Below are 17,231 nucleotides of genomic sequence, written 5' to 3'. Positions count from 1 at the left end.
GCAGCCAGGTAGAGAGGGACCTGGAGGTGCTGGTTGATGGTAGGCTGAACATGAGCCTGCAGTGTGCCCAGGCAGCCAAGAGGGCCAATGGCATCCTGGCCTGCATCAAGAACAGTGTGGCCAGCAGGAGCAGGGAGGTCATTCTGCCCCTGTACACTGCACTGCTTAGGCCACACCTCGAGTCCCGTGTCCAGTTCTGGGCCCCTCAGTTTTAGGAAGGATGTTGACGTGCTGGAACGAGTCCAGAGAAGGGCTACAAAGTTGGTGAGGGGTTTGGAACACAATCCCTATGAGGAGAGGCTGAGGGAGCTGGGGTTGCTTAGCCTGGAGAAGAGGAGACTCAGGGGTGACCTTATTGCTCTCTACAACTATCTGAAGGGAGGTTGTAGACAGGGGGATGATGGTCTCTTCTCCCAGGCACCCAGTACCAGAACAAGAGGACACAGTCTCAGGCTGCACCAGGGGAGGTTTAGGTTGGATGTTAGGAAGAATTTCTATACAGAGAGAGTGATTGCCCATTGGAATGGGCTGCCTGGGGAGGTGGTGGAGCTACCATCATTGGAGGTGTTCAGGAGGAGACTTGATGGAGTGTTTGATGCCATGGTTTAATTGTTTAGGTGGGTTGGATTGGTTGATGGGTTGGACGCGACGATCTTGAAGGTCTCTTCCAACCTGGTTGTTTTTTATCATTACTATTATTATTACTACTACTATTATTATTATTAAACCTACAGACAAGTGTAATAAAGCAGTGAGGCATGTAAACGATGTAAAGTTTGCCCATATACCATCACTGCAATGGGAAACTGCTATTTCTGCTTAAGCACCCATTTGTAGTATTATAAAAAACCTGCCATCACTAACTTCTGTGGTATTTCCTGTGAAAAGATGACACTTTTACATGTCACTGTTTTTTGTTTATGTTGGGAAAGCAAATGGTTTTTCTTATCCTATCATTCCTGCGGTCATGATCAAACCACGCTTTTAAAGTGTGGCTCTTTGTAGTCATCCGTCAATCCACAGACATGTCTGTTCTTGCTGCCCTAGCTATCCATATGATGCAGGTTTCCTCTTCTCACACTGGTCCTGTGGCATGAGTGCCTACAAGCAGCACCTGTGAATTCACCAGGGTCACTCATGGGCGTGATGGATCCGAGACTGGACTTTAAATGCTGCAAAGTACCACAATTACAAGAGAGGGGTAGAGTGGGAGGACAAATCACCAAACTCTATGCCTTAGGCAATACTGAGAGACTGAGAGAGAGCTTGAGCCTGCTCAGTATCCCCTGGCAAATGTATTTTGTTGTGTAAATGGCTCCCTGCAGTCCCTGAAGACTATCACTACCTCTTCCTATCTTGCACAATGGATTTCTTTGTGCGGAGAAGTCGTGGTTCAGTAAGCCCAGCATGCTAACAAGTCAGTGGTTTAATCTTAATTCTCACTGTTAGTGCTTTTGATAACAGGGGGCTATAAAGTTTGCCATAGCAGAAACTTCTCTATAAACTCTCATTTGCTTGCCAAAAAAATAAGCCATTACCCTTAATTTCCCTCTTACCATTAATGTTATTAAACTGACGATTGATGTGTAAAACCCGCCATTTGCATGAAGTTCCCAAAACTGCGTTAAAAGAGACTTTTGTTCTGACTTGGGGGGATGGGGGCGGGGTGCAAAAAAAAAGGCAAAATAATGCTAGTCCTAACAGCAGTGATGTTCATCTAACGACACGTTCTGAACAATAAGATCGTTTATCCATGTATGACACAAATGCGTCGGCATTTAAATAATGAGCGATCTTGTGAAACGCATCAAAACGCGCACCACTGGCATTGTGAAGTTTCCCTTCTCTAAAGCCCTGTTCTTGGAGAAAAGCAGCTTTACTTTTGCTTTGAAAATCCATTACCATAAGCCTTTCTTTTTCTTTTTCTTTTCTTTTTTTTTAAACACTTGTCTTAGTGCAATATTAAAGCAATTTTATACCCTAAGAGCAGCTCTTTGGTAACGTAAAGTGCAGTCCCGTGTGTGTACGTAATTGCGGTTTATAATACTTCTCACAATCCCAATTTCCTCAGAATTAAGAAAACCACTTACCTTTTTAGGCTTTCCTTTTCCTTGTTGTTGGTGGTTTCTTTTTTTTTTGGTGTTGTTTTTTTTTCTCCTTGTTTTTATTCTCCAAAAGATCCTTTTTAAAAAATCCCTCCTTGGGAGGGCGGGGGGGAAAAAAAAAACCCACACAAAATAAACCCCACCCCACCCAGACACTTTCTGGATTCATTGCAAAACACTGCTTGAACGAAGCGTTTTAAGAGTTTGGGTTAAAAAGTTTCTGCCTCTTTCAAACTGCATGGGTGACATTGCTATTTTGGGAGGCAGTGCCATCTGCTTGTTCAAACAAAAAGCAGGGAAGATGTTCTTAGTACAGACTTTAAGTTGATTCCACATAAAATTCCTGACCAGTGCTTGCCCCTTCTGTACACTGCGGGGACAAAGGGCACTTGTCTCTTCCATCTTCACAGCTCGCAAGGGAGAGGTGTTCATAGTTTCATAGTTTTCATAGTTTCATTCAGGGTTGGAAGGGACCACAACCAGTTCCAACCCCCCTGCCATGGGCAGGGACACCCCACACTAGATTAGGCTGGACAGAGCCTCATCCAACCTGCTCTTAAACACCCCCAGGGACGGGGCCTCGACCACCTCCCTGGACAACCCATTCCAGGGTCTCACCACTCTCATGGTGAAGAACCTCCTCCTCACATCTAGCCTGAATCTCCCCACCTCCAGCTTCATTCCATTCCCCCTAGTCCTATCACTACCTATCACTACTTGTGGTCCACAATGAGTAAGACATAGTTGTTCACAACAAGCACAGTCCATCGTGATGGATGAGGTCCATAATTCTTCCCAGTGAGTGTTCATGTCACAAAAGCTATAAGAGGAAAAACAGAGCAGCACAGTGCCCAACACCCAACATTTTCCAAGTGGTTGCTACCTGTACATGAAGAGAGAGTGTTTGGGAGAGGGTCACAGGATGTTAGGGGTTGTAAAGGACCTCTACAGATCAAGTCCAACCCCCCCTGCCAGAGCAGGACCTTGCAGTCTAGTGCAGCTCACACAGGAATATATCCAGATGGGTCTGGAAAGTCTCCAGAGAGGACTCCACAACCTCTCTGTGGTGGCTATTCCAGTTCTCTATGACCCTTACAGTAACAAAGTTCCTCCTCATGTTGAGGTGGAACTTCCTGTGCTGTAGCATACATCCATTGCACCTTGTCCTATCAGAGGGCACAACTGAGAAGAGGCTGTCCCTTCCTTCTTGACACCCAGCCCTCAGATATTCATAAATATTTATTAAATCCCCTCTCAGTCTTCTCCAGACTAAACAGTCCCAGGTCTCTCAGCCTTTCCGCATGAGGCAGTGCTCCAGTCCCTTAATCATCCTTGTAGCCCTCCATTGCACTCTCTCAAGTAGATCCCTGTCCCTTTTGAACTGGAGAGCCCAGAACTGGACACAGTATTCCAGGTAAAGTCTCACTAGGGCAGAGTAAAGGGGCAGGAGAGCCTCCCTCAATTTGCTGGACACACTCTTCCTAATGCACCCCAGGATCCCCTTGGCCTTCTTGGCTGCAAGGCCACATTGCTGTCCCATGGATAACTTGTTGTCCACCAGGACTCCCAGGTCCTTCTTCACAAGGCTGCTCTCCAGCAGATCACCTCCCAACCTGTACTGGTACAATTCATTATTCCTTCCCAGACGCAGGAGGCTGCACTTGTCCTTGTTAAACCACGTTAGCTTGGGTTTTGTTGGAGGATTTGCATTTTTCTGTGTTTTTGAGCAAAAGAAGGAGGAGGACATGTTTTCTGAGGTTATGCTTGCTTTGGGGGAAAAAAAAAAGGCAACTTGACAAGCTTTCTTGAATCACAAATCAACCATGTACTGACTAATACTGGTGTTGCAGGGACTGGAGGGGACAATAAGAGCAGACGAGGAGGAATGGCAGAAGTTCTGTGGAGTTCAGATGTCTTAAAGGAAGAGGTTGAGGTCAGTAGAAACAAGGTGGAGCCTATGTAGTATGTACTCTGAGTCCGTGGAAATAGCAGAGGGGAACGTGGAAATGTGAGACGACATTACTGCAGTCCTTCATGGATGCTGAAGGTTCTTTGAGAGAAGAGAGATTTAAGTCTATGTCATATTGCTGGAATATTTGCAAATACATATGTATCATCATTACAATATCTTCCTAACTGGCAAAATGTTTCATCCCATCTCTGTTGACAGAAAAGATTGCCTGCTGATAATTGCTTTGCTTAAGTGTCTGATAATGTGCCAGAAATGAGAGCATTCTCTGTTAGGTCATCTTTAATTATGCATGTACCACCTGTCAGTTTTAAATCTGGAGATTAGTTTTCTCATTGGATTTAGAGTAGGGGAAAGAAGAGAGCCTTTAACGAGAGGACTAGGCTGTTGCAAACAGGGTGTCTATGGGGGAGTTTCACAGGCAGTCATGGATACTGCTATTGGCACATGCGGAAATACTTGAAATATTGCCTGAGCTAGCTGCCATAGCGATGGGTTTCGTAGGAAGAGGATTTCAGGCCATCTGTTGCGTTTCCTAGTTTTCCATTTTCCCCATTTCAAAGGGAGAGGGAGCACCGGGGTGGGGGAGGACACACAGCAAATCGTGGCTCCTTTGGCAGTACTGGGAGGAAATCCCCCTCCCCAGAAAAAAAAGGCTTGCAAGGGGGATATTCACTTACCACTGATTAAAGCACCCGGCAAAAACTAGCCATACTGACAAAGACATGCCAATCTAATAGGAAATGAAGGGCTCAGAAGACTGAAAAGCCATGAGGATGGGCGTTTTGTGTAAACCTCAACAGGGATGATAAAGGTCTCTGAGGTTATTAAATTAGCAGAGTTGCCCTTGCCAGGCCTACTTAGGATACTAAAAATTAACTTGGTAATGAAATGTATCTTTGCACAAGGTGGGGAGGCAGTAATTTGGCTATAGTTTAAAGACTTGTGGCTCTGGCCAGCCTGATCTAGTGTGGGGTGTCCCTGCCCATGGCAGGGGGGTTGGAACTAGATGATCCTTGTGGTCCCTTCCAACCCTGAATGATACTATGATACTATGATACCTTTCAGTTCACTGGAAAATACTAACTGTTTATTTGATGCAGTAATTGATTTTAGAAATCTCATGGGTTGTCTGGTCTTCTTTACTCTGATGCCAGTCTAGAGGGCAGGGAAAGGATGGTTTGTTGTCCTCTGAAGTGCCTGGTTTGTGTCAGGAAATAATAATGTCAATGTCTCACAAATAATGTTTCATTTCTAACCTGCTTTTAGTGAAAGGGAATACCACTTGCACTGTCAGATATTGGTCCTGCTGCTTTTTGCCTGTGTATCCAAGTGGCCCATGCTTCCCTCTCTCTGGGATTTTGGTTTTTCAGCTTCTGTCATCACTAACTCAGCCTGCTGGAAAGAATTCCTCGGTTAAACTGGTTAGCTGACACTGATTGCTTTTCCTGGTAATACCTTCAGCCAGTGCTATTTCTGAAAATCTGGGATTTGGAACAGTAGGTCAATTTGTAAAACAACAAGAATGAGCGAAGAGGGACAGATGGCTCTGGATGTGAGAGCATGTTTCTGTTCATCTCCCATTTGGCTTTTGCTGATGCTTTTGTCATTGCATGAGCATTTGAGGCTGTCATTTTGGCATTAGTTAAACGTTAGTTGCTCCTTTGCTGCAAAGATTGGCCTATGGCGCTTGTCATGTCCCCCCTGCTTCACTCCCATGGGGCTCCAGAGCAGGCTTCCTCTGCAGAAGTTAGCATGTTTGCATCAGAGGACATAGAAAAGGTTTGGGAGAGGAGCAGATTTTATCTTTGGAAATCTGGCTATGTTTTTCCTGACCTTTTCTCCCGCCAACTGCCCTGGATGAAGCTTGCCTGATTGTTCCTTTGCTCGGGATGAGGTTGCCAGAGTTGCCTTTGTTCTTCCTGTGTAGATGATAACTTCTCCATCTTCTGTTGTGCTGACAGATTTTGCTCAGTTTTTAGAATCTGATTGATTCAGACTTGCTCACTTCTCTCTGGATAGTGATTCCAGTAGCGTCATCTGGACATAGCTGAACTTTACAGAGCTGAAATGGAAAAGTGTGATGGTGTGCCACTACCTTTTTTGCTTGCTCATGATTCATTCAGACTTTGTTTCCCCCTCCTATTGCATACTAAAGGGCTCTCCAGCCTAGCAGTGGTCACTGGAAGAAACCTCTTTCATACAGGCTCATTCATTAGATAGGAGGGTGTGTGCTCCTCATTATCCTTGTGCTGCTGTCGAGTTGTGCAGCGGTACCACTGGGTGCTGCAGCAGTCACCCGTTTGGGGGACAGCTGTACTTGAGTGAATGCAGTACTCTTGTTTTTTCACTGAAAACTAAGATTTAAGGATGTCTTCAAGGATTACAGAAATATTTGCTTAAAAACAGGCTTAAAGTAATGAAGAAAAATTGCCAAAAAAATTAAATCAGCGTTCCCTAGCAAGGATGTTTCTGAGCTCTTCTGTCATGTGAGATGTGGTTTACATAGTCCCCAGCTCTGTCCAGTCCTGGGGGCTGTTTCTCACCCTATGTTTTACAGATAATCACTTAAACTACCCAGAGCAGTTTTTCTGGGAAGCCTTCCTGTGCTCGAACCCAGGGTGGCACCAGCTCCCTTGTCCTCTCTTATGAATACCTGCCCCTTTTCTTTCCTGAACTCTTTGTTGGAGTTTGCCCACTGCCTTGATCACAGGAAAGGATTCAGCTATCTTTTCCATATCTTACAGGGATATTTGTTTAGCATATAGAATAGAATAGAATAGAATAGAATAGAATAGAATAGAATAGAATAGAATAGAATAGAATAGAATAGAATAGAATAGAATAGAATAGAATAGAATAGAATAGAATAGAATAGAATAGAATAGACCAGGTTGGAAGAGACCTTCAAGATCATCGTGTCCAACCCATCAACCAATCCAACCCACCCAAACAACTAACCCATGGCACCAAGCACCCCATCAAGTCTCCTCCTGAACACCTCCAATGATGGTGACTCCACCACCTCCCCGGGCAGCCCATTCCAATGGGCAATCACTCTTTCTGCATAGAGCTGCTGGTTTTAGGCTTCATATTTTTCCTCTCTCATTTGACTGTTTTAAAAACTCTGCAGTGGTACTTTTCACCTGTCAGATTTGGTGTCTGTTATTTCAGAGATTTTATGCAGGATTCATACTGTTCCTTCCATAGTGGTGCCACAGTATTTGATAGTGAACCTGATGACATTCAGAGTGATGGGTTTACATTGAGATATCCAACTGTATACAATGCTAATTGTAAGAGGAAGAGGAACCTTTCTTGGGGTAATTAGTTTTTGCCATATTTATAGGCACAGCCTCTTGCTGAAGTGTGTTTTTCCTGACTCTGAGTCGGCTGCTGACAGTCGCTATTACAAGAGGTCGCTGGGAGTCTCATGGTCCCTGTGTGCTTGTGTATACACAGCACAGATATGATGAAGCCATGAAGAGATATTGAAGGCAATGCTGCTAAACCCTGTAGCGGTGCCCAGTTGTGAAGCATTTGAACAGCTGACATGGGCCAAATACCAGCACCTGTCTAGGCCCAAACAATCACAAAAAGGGCCTTATCCTTTAACTGATTTTACCAATCTAGATGAGTACCTAAGAAGTCAAGGTAGTCAGCTCTCCCTTACCTGCAGCCCTGGCAATGGCAGGAGGTTTGTATGCCCATGGCCCACTGGTAAATGGGGACACTGCTGTATCTCCCTACATGCCCTTTGAGGCATGGAGGCACAGTGGTGCGTGGATCACAGGCAGGTTTTGCTGTCTTTCTGCAGCAAGCCAGCTGGCAGCACAGCACTGTAGAGTGATGGTAAATAGATGCAACCTTCTTGAAAAGTTCAAGTGGGCAATCAGATCAAGGCAAGTGGTTGCTTTTACACTTTGGTTGCAGAGCGTTTGTGCAGGGATTTCAAGCAAACCTCTGGGTAGCAGGAGGCTGCTGCTGCAGGCAGTCGATGAGTGAGCTGTGTAGTCATCTTCTGTGCCTGGTGCCTGCATCCCTGGGCTGCTTAATAAATACGTGAGTGTGGCCATTATCAGCCAGGCTCTGTTTCCTTCGGCTGTGCTCATGTGCTGGTATTTTATGCCGCATCGAGTGAAGAGGAAAAGCAGTGGTACAAAGCCTTTTTTTCCCTTTCCTTAAATAGGATTGATGACCACATCATTCCAAGAAAAAGATGTTTGATTGAAGGTGGCCAGAGCCTTCCCTGAGACACTGAGTAAGGGCGTTTGTTCATCCGGGCAATAACTTGGCCTTTGCGCTTTCCAGAGCAGACATTCCTGCTGCAATGCCTGCATTAGTGAATGTGCACACATGCATGTAACGGTACCTATTTAATTTCCATCCGGGCTGCCTCTCCTCACCTCCCACACAGCCCCTAGGTGCCTGCACCACCAGCAGCTCCATCTCGAGGAAGGACCTCCAACAGCATCCACTTAGTGCCCTTTGGTGCTCCTTCACTGACGGAGAGGTCTGCTCTGCTGTGCAGGAGCGCCAGTGAGCATTCTGCACACTGCAAGCTGGAATTCCCTCTGGGCTGCTGTGATGAATATTGCAGAATCCTTGCTGAGCTTTTACGTGCGAGGGCTTGCCAGTTTGAATAACGGCTGTTGTGTTGCAGAGGGGAATATTGCTCTGGTTGCAGTGGGTTAGTAGAATACTAGCAAGTCTTATTTGCAAGGGGTCCCAGGCTTCAGTCTCATCTCATCTGTCACTGGGAGAAGGAATCTACTCTGACAACTTCTGCAAATGCTGATTTCACTATTGTTTTTTGTTGCCTAGTCGTGTTCTTTGTTTCTGAAACACTGTTGACATACCACAAATTGTGGGGGTTGGCTTGTTTGTTTCTTGGGGGGAGGGGAAGGTTGTTCATGGTTTTTTGGGGGGGTTTTTTAGGGTTTAGCATTTCCTTAAAATCAATTAGATGCAATTTCTTTCTGAACTACCTGATCTTTATCCCATTGCTTCGCCAGCATCCTTTGGTTAATTTGCATGATATATGATCATGTGATGTGATATCCCTCCCTAGTTAGAATAGCTGTTGGTAGCTTCTGGAGGAGTAATTAGCAAGTAGGAATTACTCAGAAGATGTGCATACTAGCCTAAGTAGGCATTTTCCAGCTGTCTGCAAGTTCAAAAACTAGTAGGGGCTTTTCATGCTCTAACACAAGATTAATTACTTGCTACTAGGGGGAAAAAAAATTACAAAAATGTGTACCATGCAATCAGGGCTACAGTGGGGTGTTTTTTTTTCCTTCATTTGGAGCAGACTTCTTTGTCACAAAGAACAAGATTTTCACAGTACTTGGTAGTCATTTTGCTGAGAAGGCAAGCCTTTTCATTACAAGAGGATGTCAAGCTCGAACTCAAAATAGTAAGCTGCCGACGAAAGCGCTTAGGGCTTTGTGTACATCAGTCCTCACGCCGCTGGGCGTAGCGCTGCCTTGCATGGGGATGGCACGATCCAAGTGCCTTTGTGCTGACTGCCTGAGCCAGTATCCCCAGCTCCATCTGCACCCAGGACACTAGCCTTCCCTTTCTTTCTAACGTGCAGAGGGTTCTGTCTATGATGCTTTCATTGGAAAGCCATTTGCACTACTGTGCCTCTCTTTGGTGTGAAGAAACCCACGTAAATCAAACATAGCCGCACAGCTGTGCTAAAAGGCTCCTTTTTATCCACATGCACCTATTGTCAGCCAGCTTTTATTTCTCCTCTTTCCTGTTCTGTTGCTCCTCCAGGATCAGCCTGAGCGTGGCTGGATTTTTGTTTGCTCCCTGCTGTAAGGCAGTTTGTCGACAACAGTACGATGGAGGGAGAGGGCAGGCAGAGGAGAAGTGTGTGGCTGGTGCATTTGGACAGCTTGACAGTTTTATTTTAAGCTCAGGCTCTTCTAGTCACCTTTGTAACCTCTTCTGCTCTCTGCCTTTTGCTTGACATCTCTTGTGCCTAATTCTCTAATCAGATGGATTATCAACTCTTGGCACCGTGTCCTCACCCACTCTAGCCTCTCACCAGGGATTACCTCTCCCCTCTCATCTCTTATCCATGGTGACACTTCTCCCTGTTTGCTTCTCTGAGTGCCTGCAACTTTCCCTCCCCTCTCCTCCCATTGGAAAAGCATGATCCAACCTTCCAGAGGGGGAATGAACACCCTCCAGGAACCCTTTTTGTTGGTGTTGCACCATTCCCACTTCTCTTTCAAGATCCTTGGCAGCCATTCCCCTCTCTGTTCTGGGCAGTACAACTTCTCTGCTGCCTGCCCACTCTTTTCTGCTCCCTCCCAGCATCCTTACATACTCACTGTAGTGTGCAATAGCTTTATCTGTGGCTTCTTTGGTTTCTTTTTTGTCACTGAAAGCACTGGAAAATAGCCACTCATTCCCACAATTCATTGCCCTGTTCTCATCTCAGCCCCTCCACCCGCTTTGGAGGCAGCAGAGCCAGAGCTGGGCTCCCACCCCTTACTACAGACCCTTTTCTCTTGAAACATCTCCAACTCTCTTTCCTCCACCTCTTCTTCTGTGAAACCCTTGATCCATAAGCCCCCAGCCTCTTCAGCCTCCTCTCTCTCTGAGGTAAGCCCTTTTTTTTATCTTGAACCCTTCCACTCATCCAGAACAACACCATTTTTAGTATCCATCTGGATGTTGCTCCTGGCTCTTCCCCATTCCTTTTCTCCGTTGCCTCTGGATTAGTCCCGTATCAGAACTTTTTGTCCACACATCTGTTTCCTCCTTGATTACTACTAAAAGCATTTGCACAAACCTCCTTTTCAGGATTTGAATTTCTCTCTTGGTTATCCTCCTTTTTGAAAAATTCCTGCCACATGCATTGGAGAAGAATGTGTATGTGTGGGTTGACCATCAGTCTTGGTACATTTCTACAGATTCTGCCTTGAAATGTCCTTTAGAATAAACCTTTATTAGAATAAACCAAACCAGGTTGGAAGAGACCTTCAAGATCATCGTGTCCAACCCATCAACCAATCCAACCCACCCAAACAGCTAACCCATGGCACCAAGCACCCCGTCAAGTCTCCTTCTGAACACCTTCAATGACGGCGACTCCACCACCTCCCCGGGCAACCCGTTCCATAGCGCAATCACTCTTTCTGTATAGAACTTCTTCCTAACATCCAACCTGAACCTCCCCTGGCGCAGCTTGAGACTGTGTCCTCTTGTTCTGGTACTGGGTGCCTGGGAGAAGAGACCATCATCAGCCTGTCTACAACCTCCCTTCAGGTAGTTGTAGAGAGTGATAAGGTCACCCCTAAGTCTCCTCTTCTCCAGGCTAAGCAGCCCCAGCTCCCTCAGCCTCTCCTCATAGGGCTTGTGTTCCAAACCCCTCACCAACTTTGTTGCTCTTCTCTGGACTCGTTCCAGCAAGTCAACATCCTTCCTAAACTGAGGGGCCCAGAACTGGACACAGTACTCGAGGTGTGGCCTAACCAGTGCAGTGTACAGGGGCAGAATGACCTCCCTGCTCCTGCTGGCCACACTGTTCTTGATGCAGGCCAGGATGCCATTGGCCCTCTTGGCTGCCTGGGCACACTGCAGGCTCATGTTAAGCCTACCATCAACCAGCACCCCCAGATCCCTCTCTGCCTGGCTGCTCTCTAGCCACTCTGACCCCAGCCTGTAGCACTGCATGGGGTTGTTGTGGCCAATGTGCAGAACCCGGCATTTGGATGTGTTAAATCTCATGCCGTTGGATTCTGCCCATCTGTCCAGCCTGTCCAGGTCTCTCTGCAGAGCCTCTCTACCCTCCAGCAGATCAACTCTTGCCCCCAGCTTGGTGTCGTCAGCAAATTTACTGATGATGGACTCAATGCCCTCATCCAGATCATCAATAAAGATGTTAAAGAGCACAGGGCCCAGCACTGATCCTTGGGGCACACCACTAGTGACTGGTTGCCAGCTGGATGTGGCACCATTCACCACCACTCTCTGGGCTCGGCCCTCCAGCCAGTTCCTAACCCATCGCAGTGTGCTCCCGTCCAAGCCATGGGCTGACAGCTTGGCCAGCAGTTTGCTATGGGGGACGGTGTCAAAGGCCTTGCTGAGGTCCAGGTAGACTACATCAACAGGCCTCCCCACATCCACCAGGCGGGTCACCTGATCATAGAAGGAGATCAGGTTGGTCAGGCAGGACCTGCCCTTCCTAAATCCATGCTGGCTAGGCCTGATCCCTTGGCCATCCTCTAAGTGTTGTGTTATTGCACTCAGGATGACCTGTTCCATGATCTTGCCTGGCACTGAGGTCAGGCTGACAGGCCTGTAATTCCCTGGCTCATCCAACCGGCCCTTCTTATGGATGGGCACCACGTTGGCCAGCTTCCAGTCCTCTGGGACCTCGCCAGTGAGCCAGGACTGCTGGAAAATTATGGAGAGTGGCTTGGCCAGCTCATCTGCCAGCTCTCTCAGCACCCTAGGATGAATCCCATCTGGTCCCATGGACTTGTGGGGATCCAAGCTGCTAAGGAGAGTTCCAACTACCGCCTCATGGAACATAGGGAAACTGTGCAGCTCCCTGGCTCCTTCTGCTAGCTCTGCAGACCAGCTGTCAGGAAGACGTTCTGCCCTTCTAGTAAAAATTGAGGCAAAGAAGGTGTTAAGTATCTCTGCCTTTTCCTCGTCCTTTGTTACAACGTTCCCCTCCGTATCCACCAAGGAGTGGAGGTTTTCCTTCCCCTTCCTCTTACTATTAATGTATTTATAGAAGGACTTTTTGTTGTCCTTCACAGTAGAGGCCAGTTTAAGTTCCAAGTGTGCTTTTGCCTCCCTAATTCTCTTCCTACAAGACCTAGCAACATCCTTAAACATTCTGTGGGTTGCCTCCCCTCGCTTCCAAAGGTGATACACCCTCTTTTTTTCCCTCAGTTCCATTAAAAGTTCATGAACCATCCAGGCTGGCCGTCTGCCCCGGCGGCTCATCTTCTGGCACATTGGCACAGCCTGTCCCTGAGCCTTCAACAATTCTTCATTGAAGTAGGTCCAGCTCTCCTGGACCCCTTTGTTTTTAAGGACTTTATCCCAAGGAACCCTCTGAATTAGTTCCTTGAGTAACCCAAAGTCTGCCCTCCGGAAGTCCAGAGTGGAGGTCTTCTTGCCGCCCCTCTTGGCTTGACCAAAAACCGAGAATTCAATTATCTCGTGGTCACTGGACCCCAAACACCCTCCAACCACCACATCACCCACCAGTCCTTCCCTGTTGGTGAAGAGGAGGTCAAGCATAGCCTTGCCCCTGGTAGGCTCTCGCAGCACCTGGGATAAGAAGCTGTCCTCCATGCATTCTAAAAACCTTCTAGACTGTCTCCTCTCTGCCGTGTTGAGTTCCCAGCAGATGTCAGGCAGGTTGAAGTCACCCATGAGAACAAGGTCCGGAGATCTTGAGACAGCCCTAAGCTGCCTATAGAATGCTTCGTCAACATCTTCTTCCTGGTTGGGTGGTCTATAACAGACTCCAACCAGGGTGTCTGCCCTGCTGGTCTTCCCTCTAATTCTTATCCACAAGCATTCAACCCGATCATCCCTAGCCTCCATCTCAATGGCATCTAGTGTCTTTCTGATGTACAGGGCCACCCCTCCACCCCTTCTTCCTCGCCTGTCTCTCCTGAAGAGCTTGTAACCGTCAATTGCAGCGCTCCAGTCGTGTGAGTCGTCCCACCACGTCTCTGTGATGGCAACTATATCATAATTTTCCTGCTGCATCAAGGCTTCCAGCTCCTCCTGTTTGTTACCCATGCTTCGTGCATTAGTGTACATGCACTTCAGCTGGGCTGCTGGTTTCACCTCCAACTCTAGCTTGTCGCCCCCAGACTCTTGTCTGAGAGGACTCTCTTCAGCCCCTTCCCCCTTCGAAACTAGTTCATACACTTCGGGTAGGAAGCGCATGGAATAATAGCTGTAAGCACTACTGGGCCACCTCATTTGTATAAAGGTAAAAAGGAACGTTTCCTCCCTGATGGATGTCTGGATAGCTCTATTGATAAGGCTTGCCCAAGTACTCTTTCAATCGAGATCATGTAATTTCATTAATATTTGGAAAGTTCATGCCAGGCAACATGAGCTATTGCAGAAAGATGCAATGACAAGAATGCATATTTTCTCAGATATTAATTAAACATATTTATAAACATTTATGAGGTCACCCCTTAGTCTCCTCCTCTCCAAACTAAAGACCGCAGCTCCCTCAGTCTCTCCTCGTACAGAGGATGTTCCACTCCTTTAATCATTTTTGTGGCTCTGTGCTGGACTCCTTCAAGTAGTTCCCTGGGGTCCTTCCTGAACTGAGGGGCCCAGACTGGACACAATATTCCAGAACAGCCTCACCAGGGCAGGGCAGAGGGGCAGGAGAACCTCTCTCCCCCTACTAACCACCCCTCTTCCAATACACCCCAGAATGGCATTGGCCCTCTTGGCCACAAGAACACATTGCTGGCTCATGGTCAACCTTTTGTCCAGTAGGACTTCCAAGTCCTTTTCCACATCACTGCTCTCCAACAGGTTAGTCCCCAACCTATACTGATCCATGGGGTTGTTCTTTCCCAGGTGCAAGACTCTACACTTGCCCTTGTTAAATTTAATTCAATTTCTCCCTGCCCAATTCTCAGCCTAAGTCTCACTGAATGGCAGCACAACCCTCTGGTGTGTCAGCCACTGCTCTCAGTTTGCTGTCATCAGCAGACTTGCTGACAGTGCACTCTGTGTCCTCATCCAGGTCGTTGATGAATATACTGAATAGTACTGGTCCCAGTACTGTCCCCTGAGGGACTGCACTAGACACAGGCCTCCAACTAGATTGTGTCCCATTGACCACAACTCTCTTAACTTCTTTCCTACAACCAGTTCTCATCCACCTCACTACCTGATCATCTAGACCACACTGTCTCAGTTTAGGTGCAAGGATGCTGTGGGAGGCAGTGTAAAATGCTTTACTGAAATCAAGATAAACCACATCCACTGCTCTACCATCATCTGTCCGCCTGCTAATGTCCTCATAAAAGGCTATTGGGTTGGTCAAACATGACTTCCCCTTGGTGAAACCATGTTAACCGCTCCCAGGTCATTTATGATGTATAATTATTAATCTGTACTTTAATCTCCTTGTCTTCATGCCTTTGTGGCTTGATACCGCTTGTTGCAGAGGATCCCAAATCTCATTAAAGGACATGGATTAAAGGCACTGAACACCTTGCCAAATAAGTGCTAGAACATGCTAAGTCATGTTGCACCTAGTCCTCCTAGTGCTTCTCACTCTACATGTACACCAGAAATACAACTGCCTGCCTTGTATCTTGTCATTTCCCTCTGAAAGCCTTATTTTGAGCAACAGTAGGTCTGGCAGACTTCAGGTGCACAGGGTCACTGTTTTCTTGCTGCAATGTTCACTCAACCTGTAGTTGGAAAAACATCACCAAAGTGTTTTAGCTGAGGGGTGAAGTAAAGAGGAAAATAAAAGCTTGAAATTATGTGTTGATTTTCCAATGTTTGACATTTTATGACCTCTTCTAAAGCTCTGGTGCCCCCATGCTGTGGAGCAAAGACATGAGATCTCTGCTGGAGAGTGGGTTTGGGGCCAGAGGTGCAGCCATTGTTGTTGACGTTTCCATGGAATCCATCTGACCAGACAGAAACTTCAGAAAAGAAAGCCCAGGGCAGCTGATGGCTTCTGCTTAATGCTGCTTGGGAAATCCAGCCTGGCAAACCAGGGAGACCTGCAGAGCTGTGCTCTGTTCACTTCATCTTTATTTGGTGTGGCGTTGTGGGCTTACCAGTTGTGATTTTGCAGACCAGTGATGGTCATTCTGCAGTACTTGGGAAGCAGACATCTCACAGCTTTCCTCCTGATCCTCATGGGCCCAAGGGCACCTCTAGTTTGTTTAAGGTAAGGAAATTATGCACAGAAGCTGTTAAAAGAAAAAGAAGGTGTCAAGTCAAATGAGAAATGTTATAACATCGCCTGCTCAGCCTTCAATTGGATCCTGTGTGCATGCAAATTTGACAGTCTTTAATTGCATGTCTCCAAGATCTATGGAGAATATATCTTCTCAATTCACATCAGAAAAATCACATGAACTTTTTTCTTCTCAGAAGAAAAGCTTTTGCTTGTGTATCAGATATTATTATCTCTTAAAGTGGTCCAGGACATAGGTATGGGGTGCATTTCATCAGTCAGGCATTTAAGCTTCCATAGGACACTGCTTCCTAAAACACAGCTTCCTGAGCAAACCTGCCGTGGTCCTGAAAGTAGTTTGGTAGTGATGATTGCCACTGTGGGAAAAAGGTGCTCAGTGATTTGTTTTGTGTTGATCCCTTGTGAAAGCAGAAGGAAGGGAGAAGGTAGCAGCAGGTCACACTCATCATGCTGCTGGAGAGCAGACAACAGCTCGGGATAAGGAGACCTTATTGTGGCCTTCCAGTATATTAAGGGGGCCTACAAGAAAGCTGGTGAGGGACTTTTTAGGGTGTCAGGTAATGATAGGACTAGGGGGAATGGAACAAAAATAGAAATGGGTAGATTCAGATTGGGTATTAGGAGGAAATTCTTCACCACGAGGGTGGTGAGATGCTGGAACAGTTGCCCAGGGAGGTGGTAGAAGCCCCATCCCTGGCTGTTTTTAAGGCCAGGCTGGATGTGGCTCTGAGCAACCTGATCTGGTGTGAGCTGTCTCTGCCCATGGCAGGGGGTTGGAACTAGATGATCCTCGAGGTCCCTTCCAACCTAACAATTCTGTGATTCTACGATTTTGTGGGTCTCCAAGGTGCGGCCTGCAGAGACAGGGGGATGTCTGGTTCTGGTGACCTTTTTGTCTACCAATCATACATTTGCCTGGGAAGACAAATGAGCAAATGGGGTCTGTAACCATACAGGGAGAGAGTAACATCAGTGAATACCCAACTGCATAATCCAGCGTGGTGGATTACATATACTGGTGCTTTCAGTAAACCATGAGGGTTATACAAGTATCACATTGTTTGACTTTTTATTAGCCAGGTACTTAGCATCATGGGAGTGGCACTGGAGAGAGTGACACAGGAGTAGGAATCCAAAAGAGTTTCAATGGGAGTGGTGCTCTTGAAGACAGACTTGTTGCATGAGAAAATGAAGCAAG

General features: G+C 46.7%; 1 protein-coding gene across 4 annotated transcripts in view; it reads left to right on the top strand.

Moving 5' to 3' along the window:
* The window catches only part of BACH2 (BTB domain and CNC homolog 2), a 230,485-nt gene that overhangs the window by 129,250 nt on the left and 84,004 nt on the right, over positions 1–17,231 (top strand). For 2 of the 4 annotated variants that reach the window (XM_068149520.1, XM_068149529.1), the window contains one exon: positions 3,956–4,038. The exons of 1 other annotated variant lie outside the window; for it this stretch is intronic. In XM_068149520.1, coding sequence (XP_068005621.1) covers positions 3,991–4,038 — 48 coding nt within the window. In that variant the 5' untranslated portion in view covers positions 3,956–3,990. Of the gene's footprint in view, positions 1–3,505; positions 4,039–17,231 lie in introns of those variants that run through there. One more of the 4 variants, XM_068149536.1, reaches the window with a different exon arrangement.

The sequence above is a fragment of the Melanerpes formicivorus genome, unplaced genomic scaffold (assembly GCF_026170545.1).
Source record: "Melanerpes formicivorus ecotype bairdi unplaced genomic scaffold, bMelFor1.0.p_v2 SCAF_2, whole genome shotgun sequence".
Lineage (NCBI taxonomy): Eukaryota > Metazoa > Chordata > Aves > Piciformes > Picidae > Melanerpes > Melanerpes formicivorus.
The sequence above is the reverse complement of the archived record's forward strand: the minus strand, read 5'-3'. Positions and strand labels throughout refer to the sequence as shown.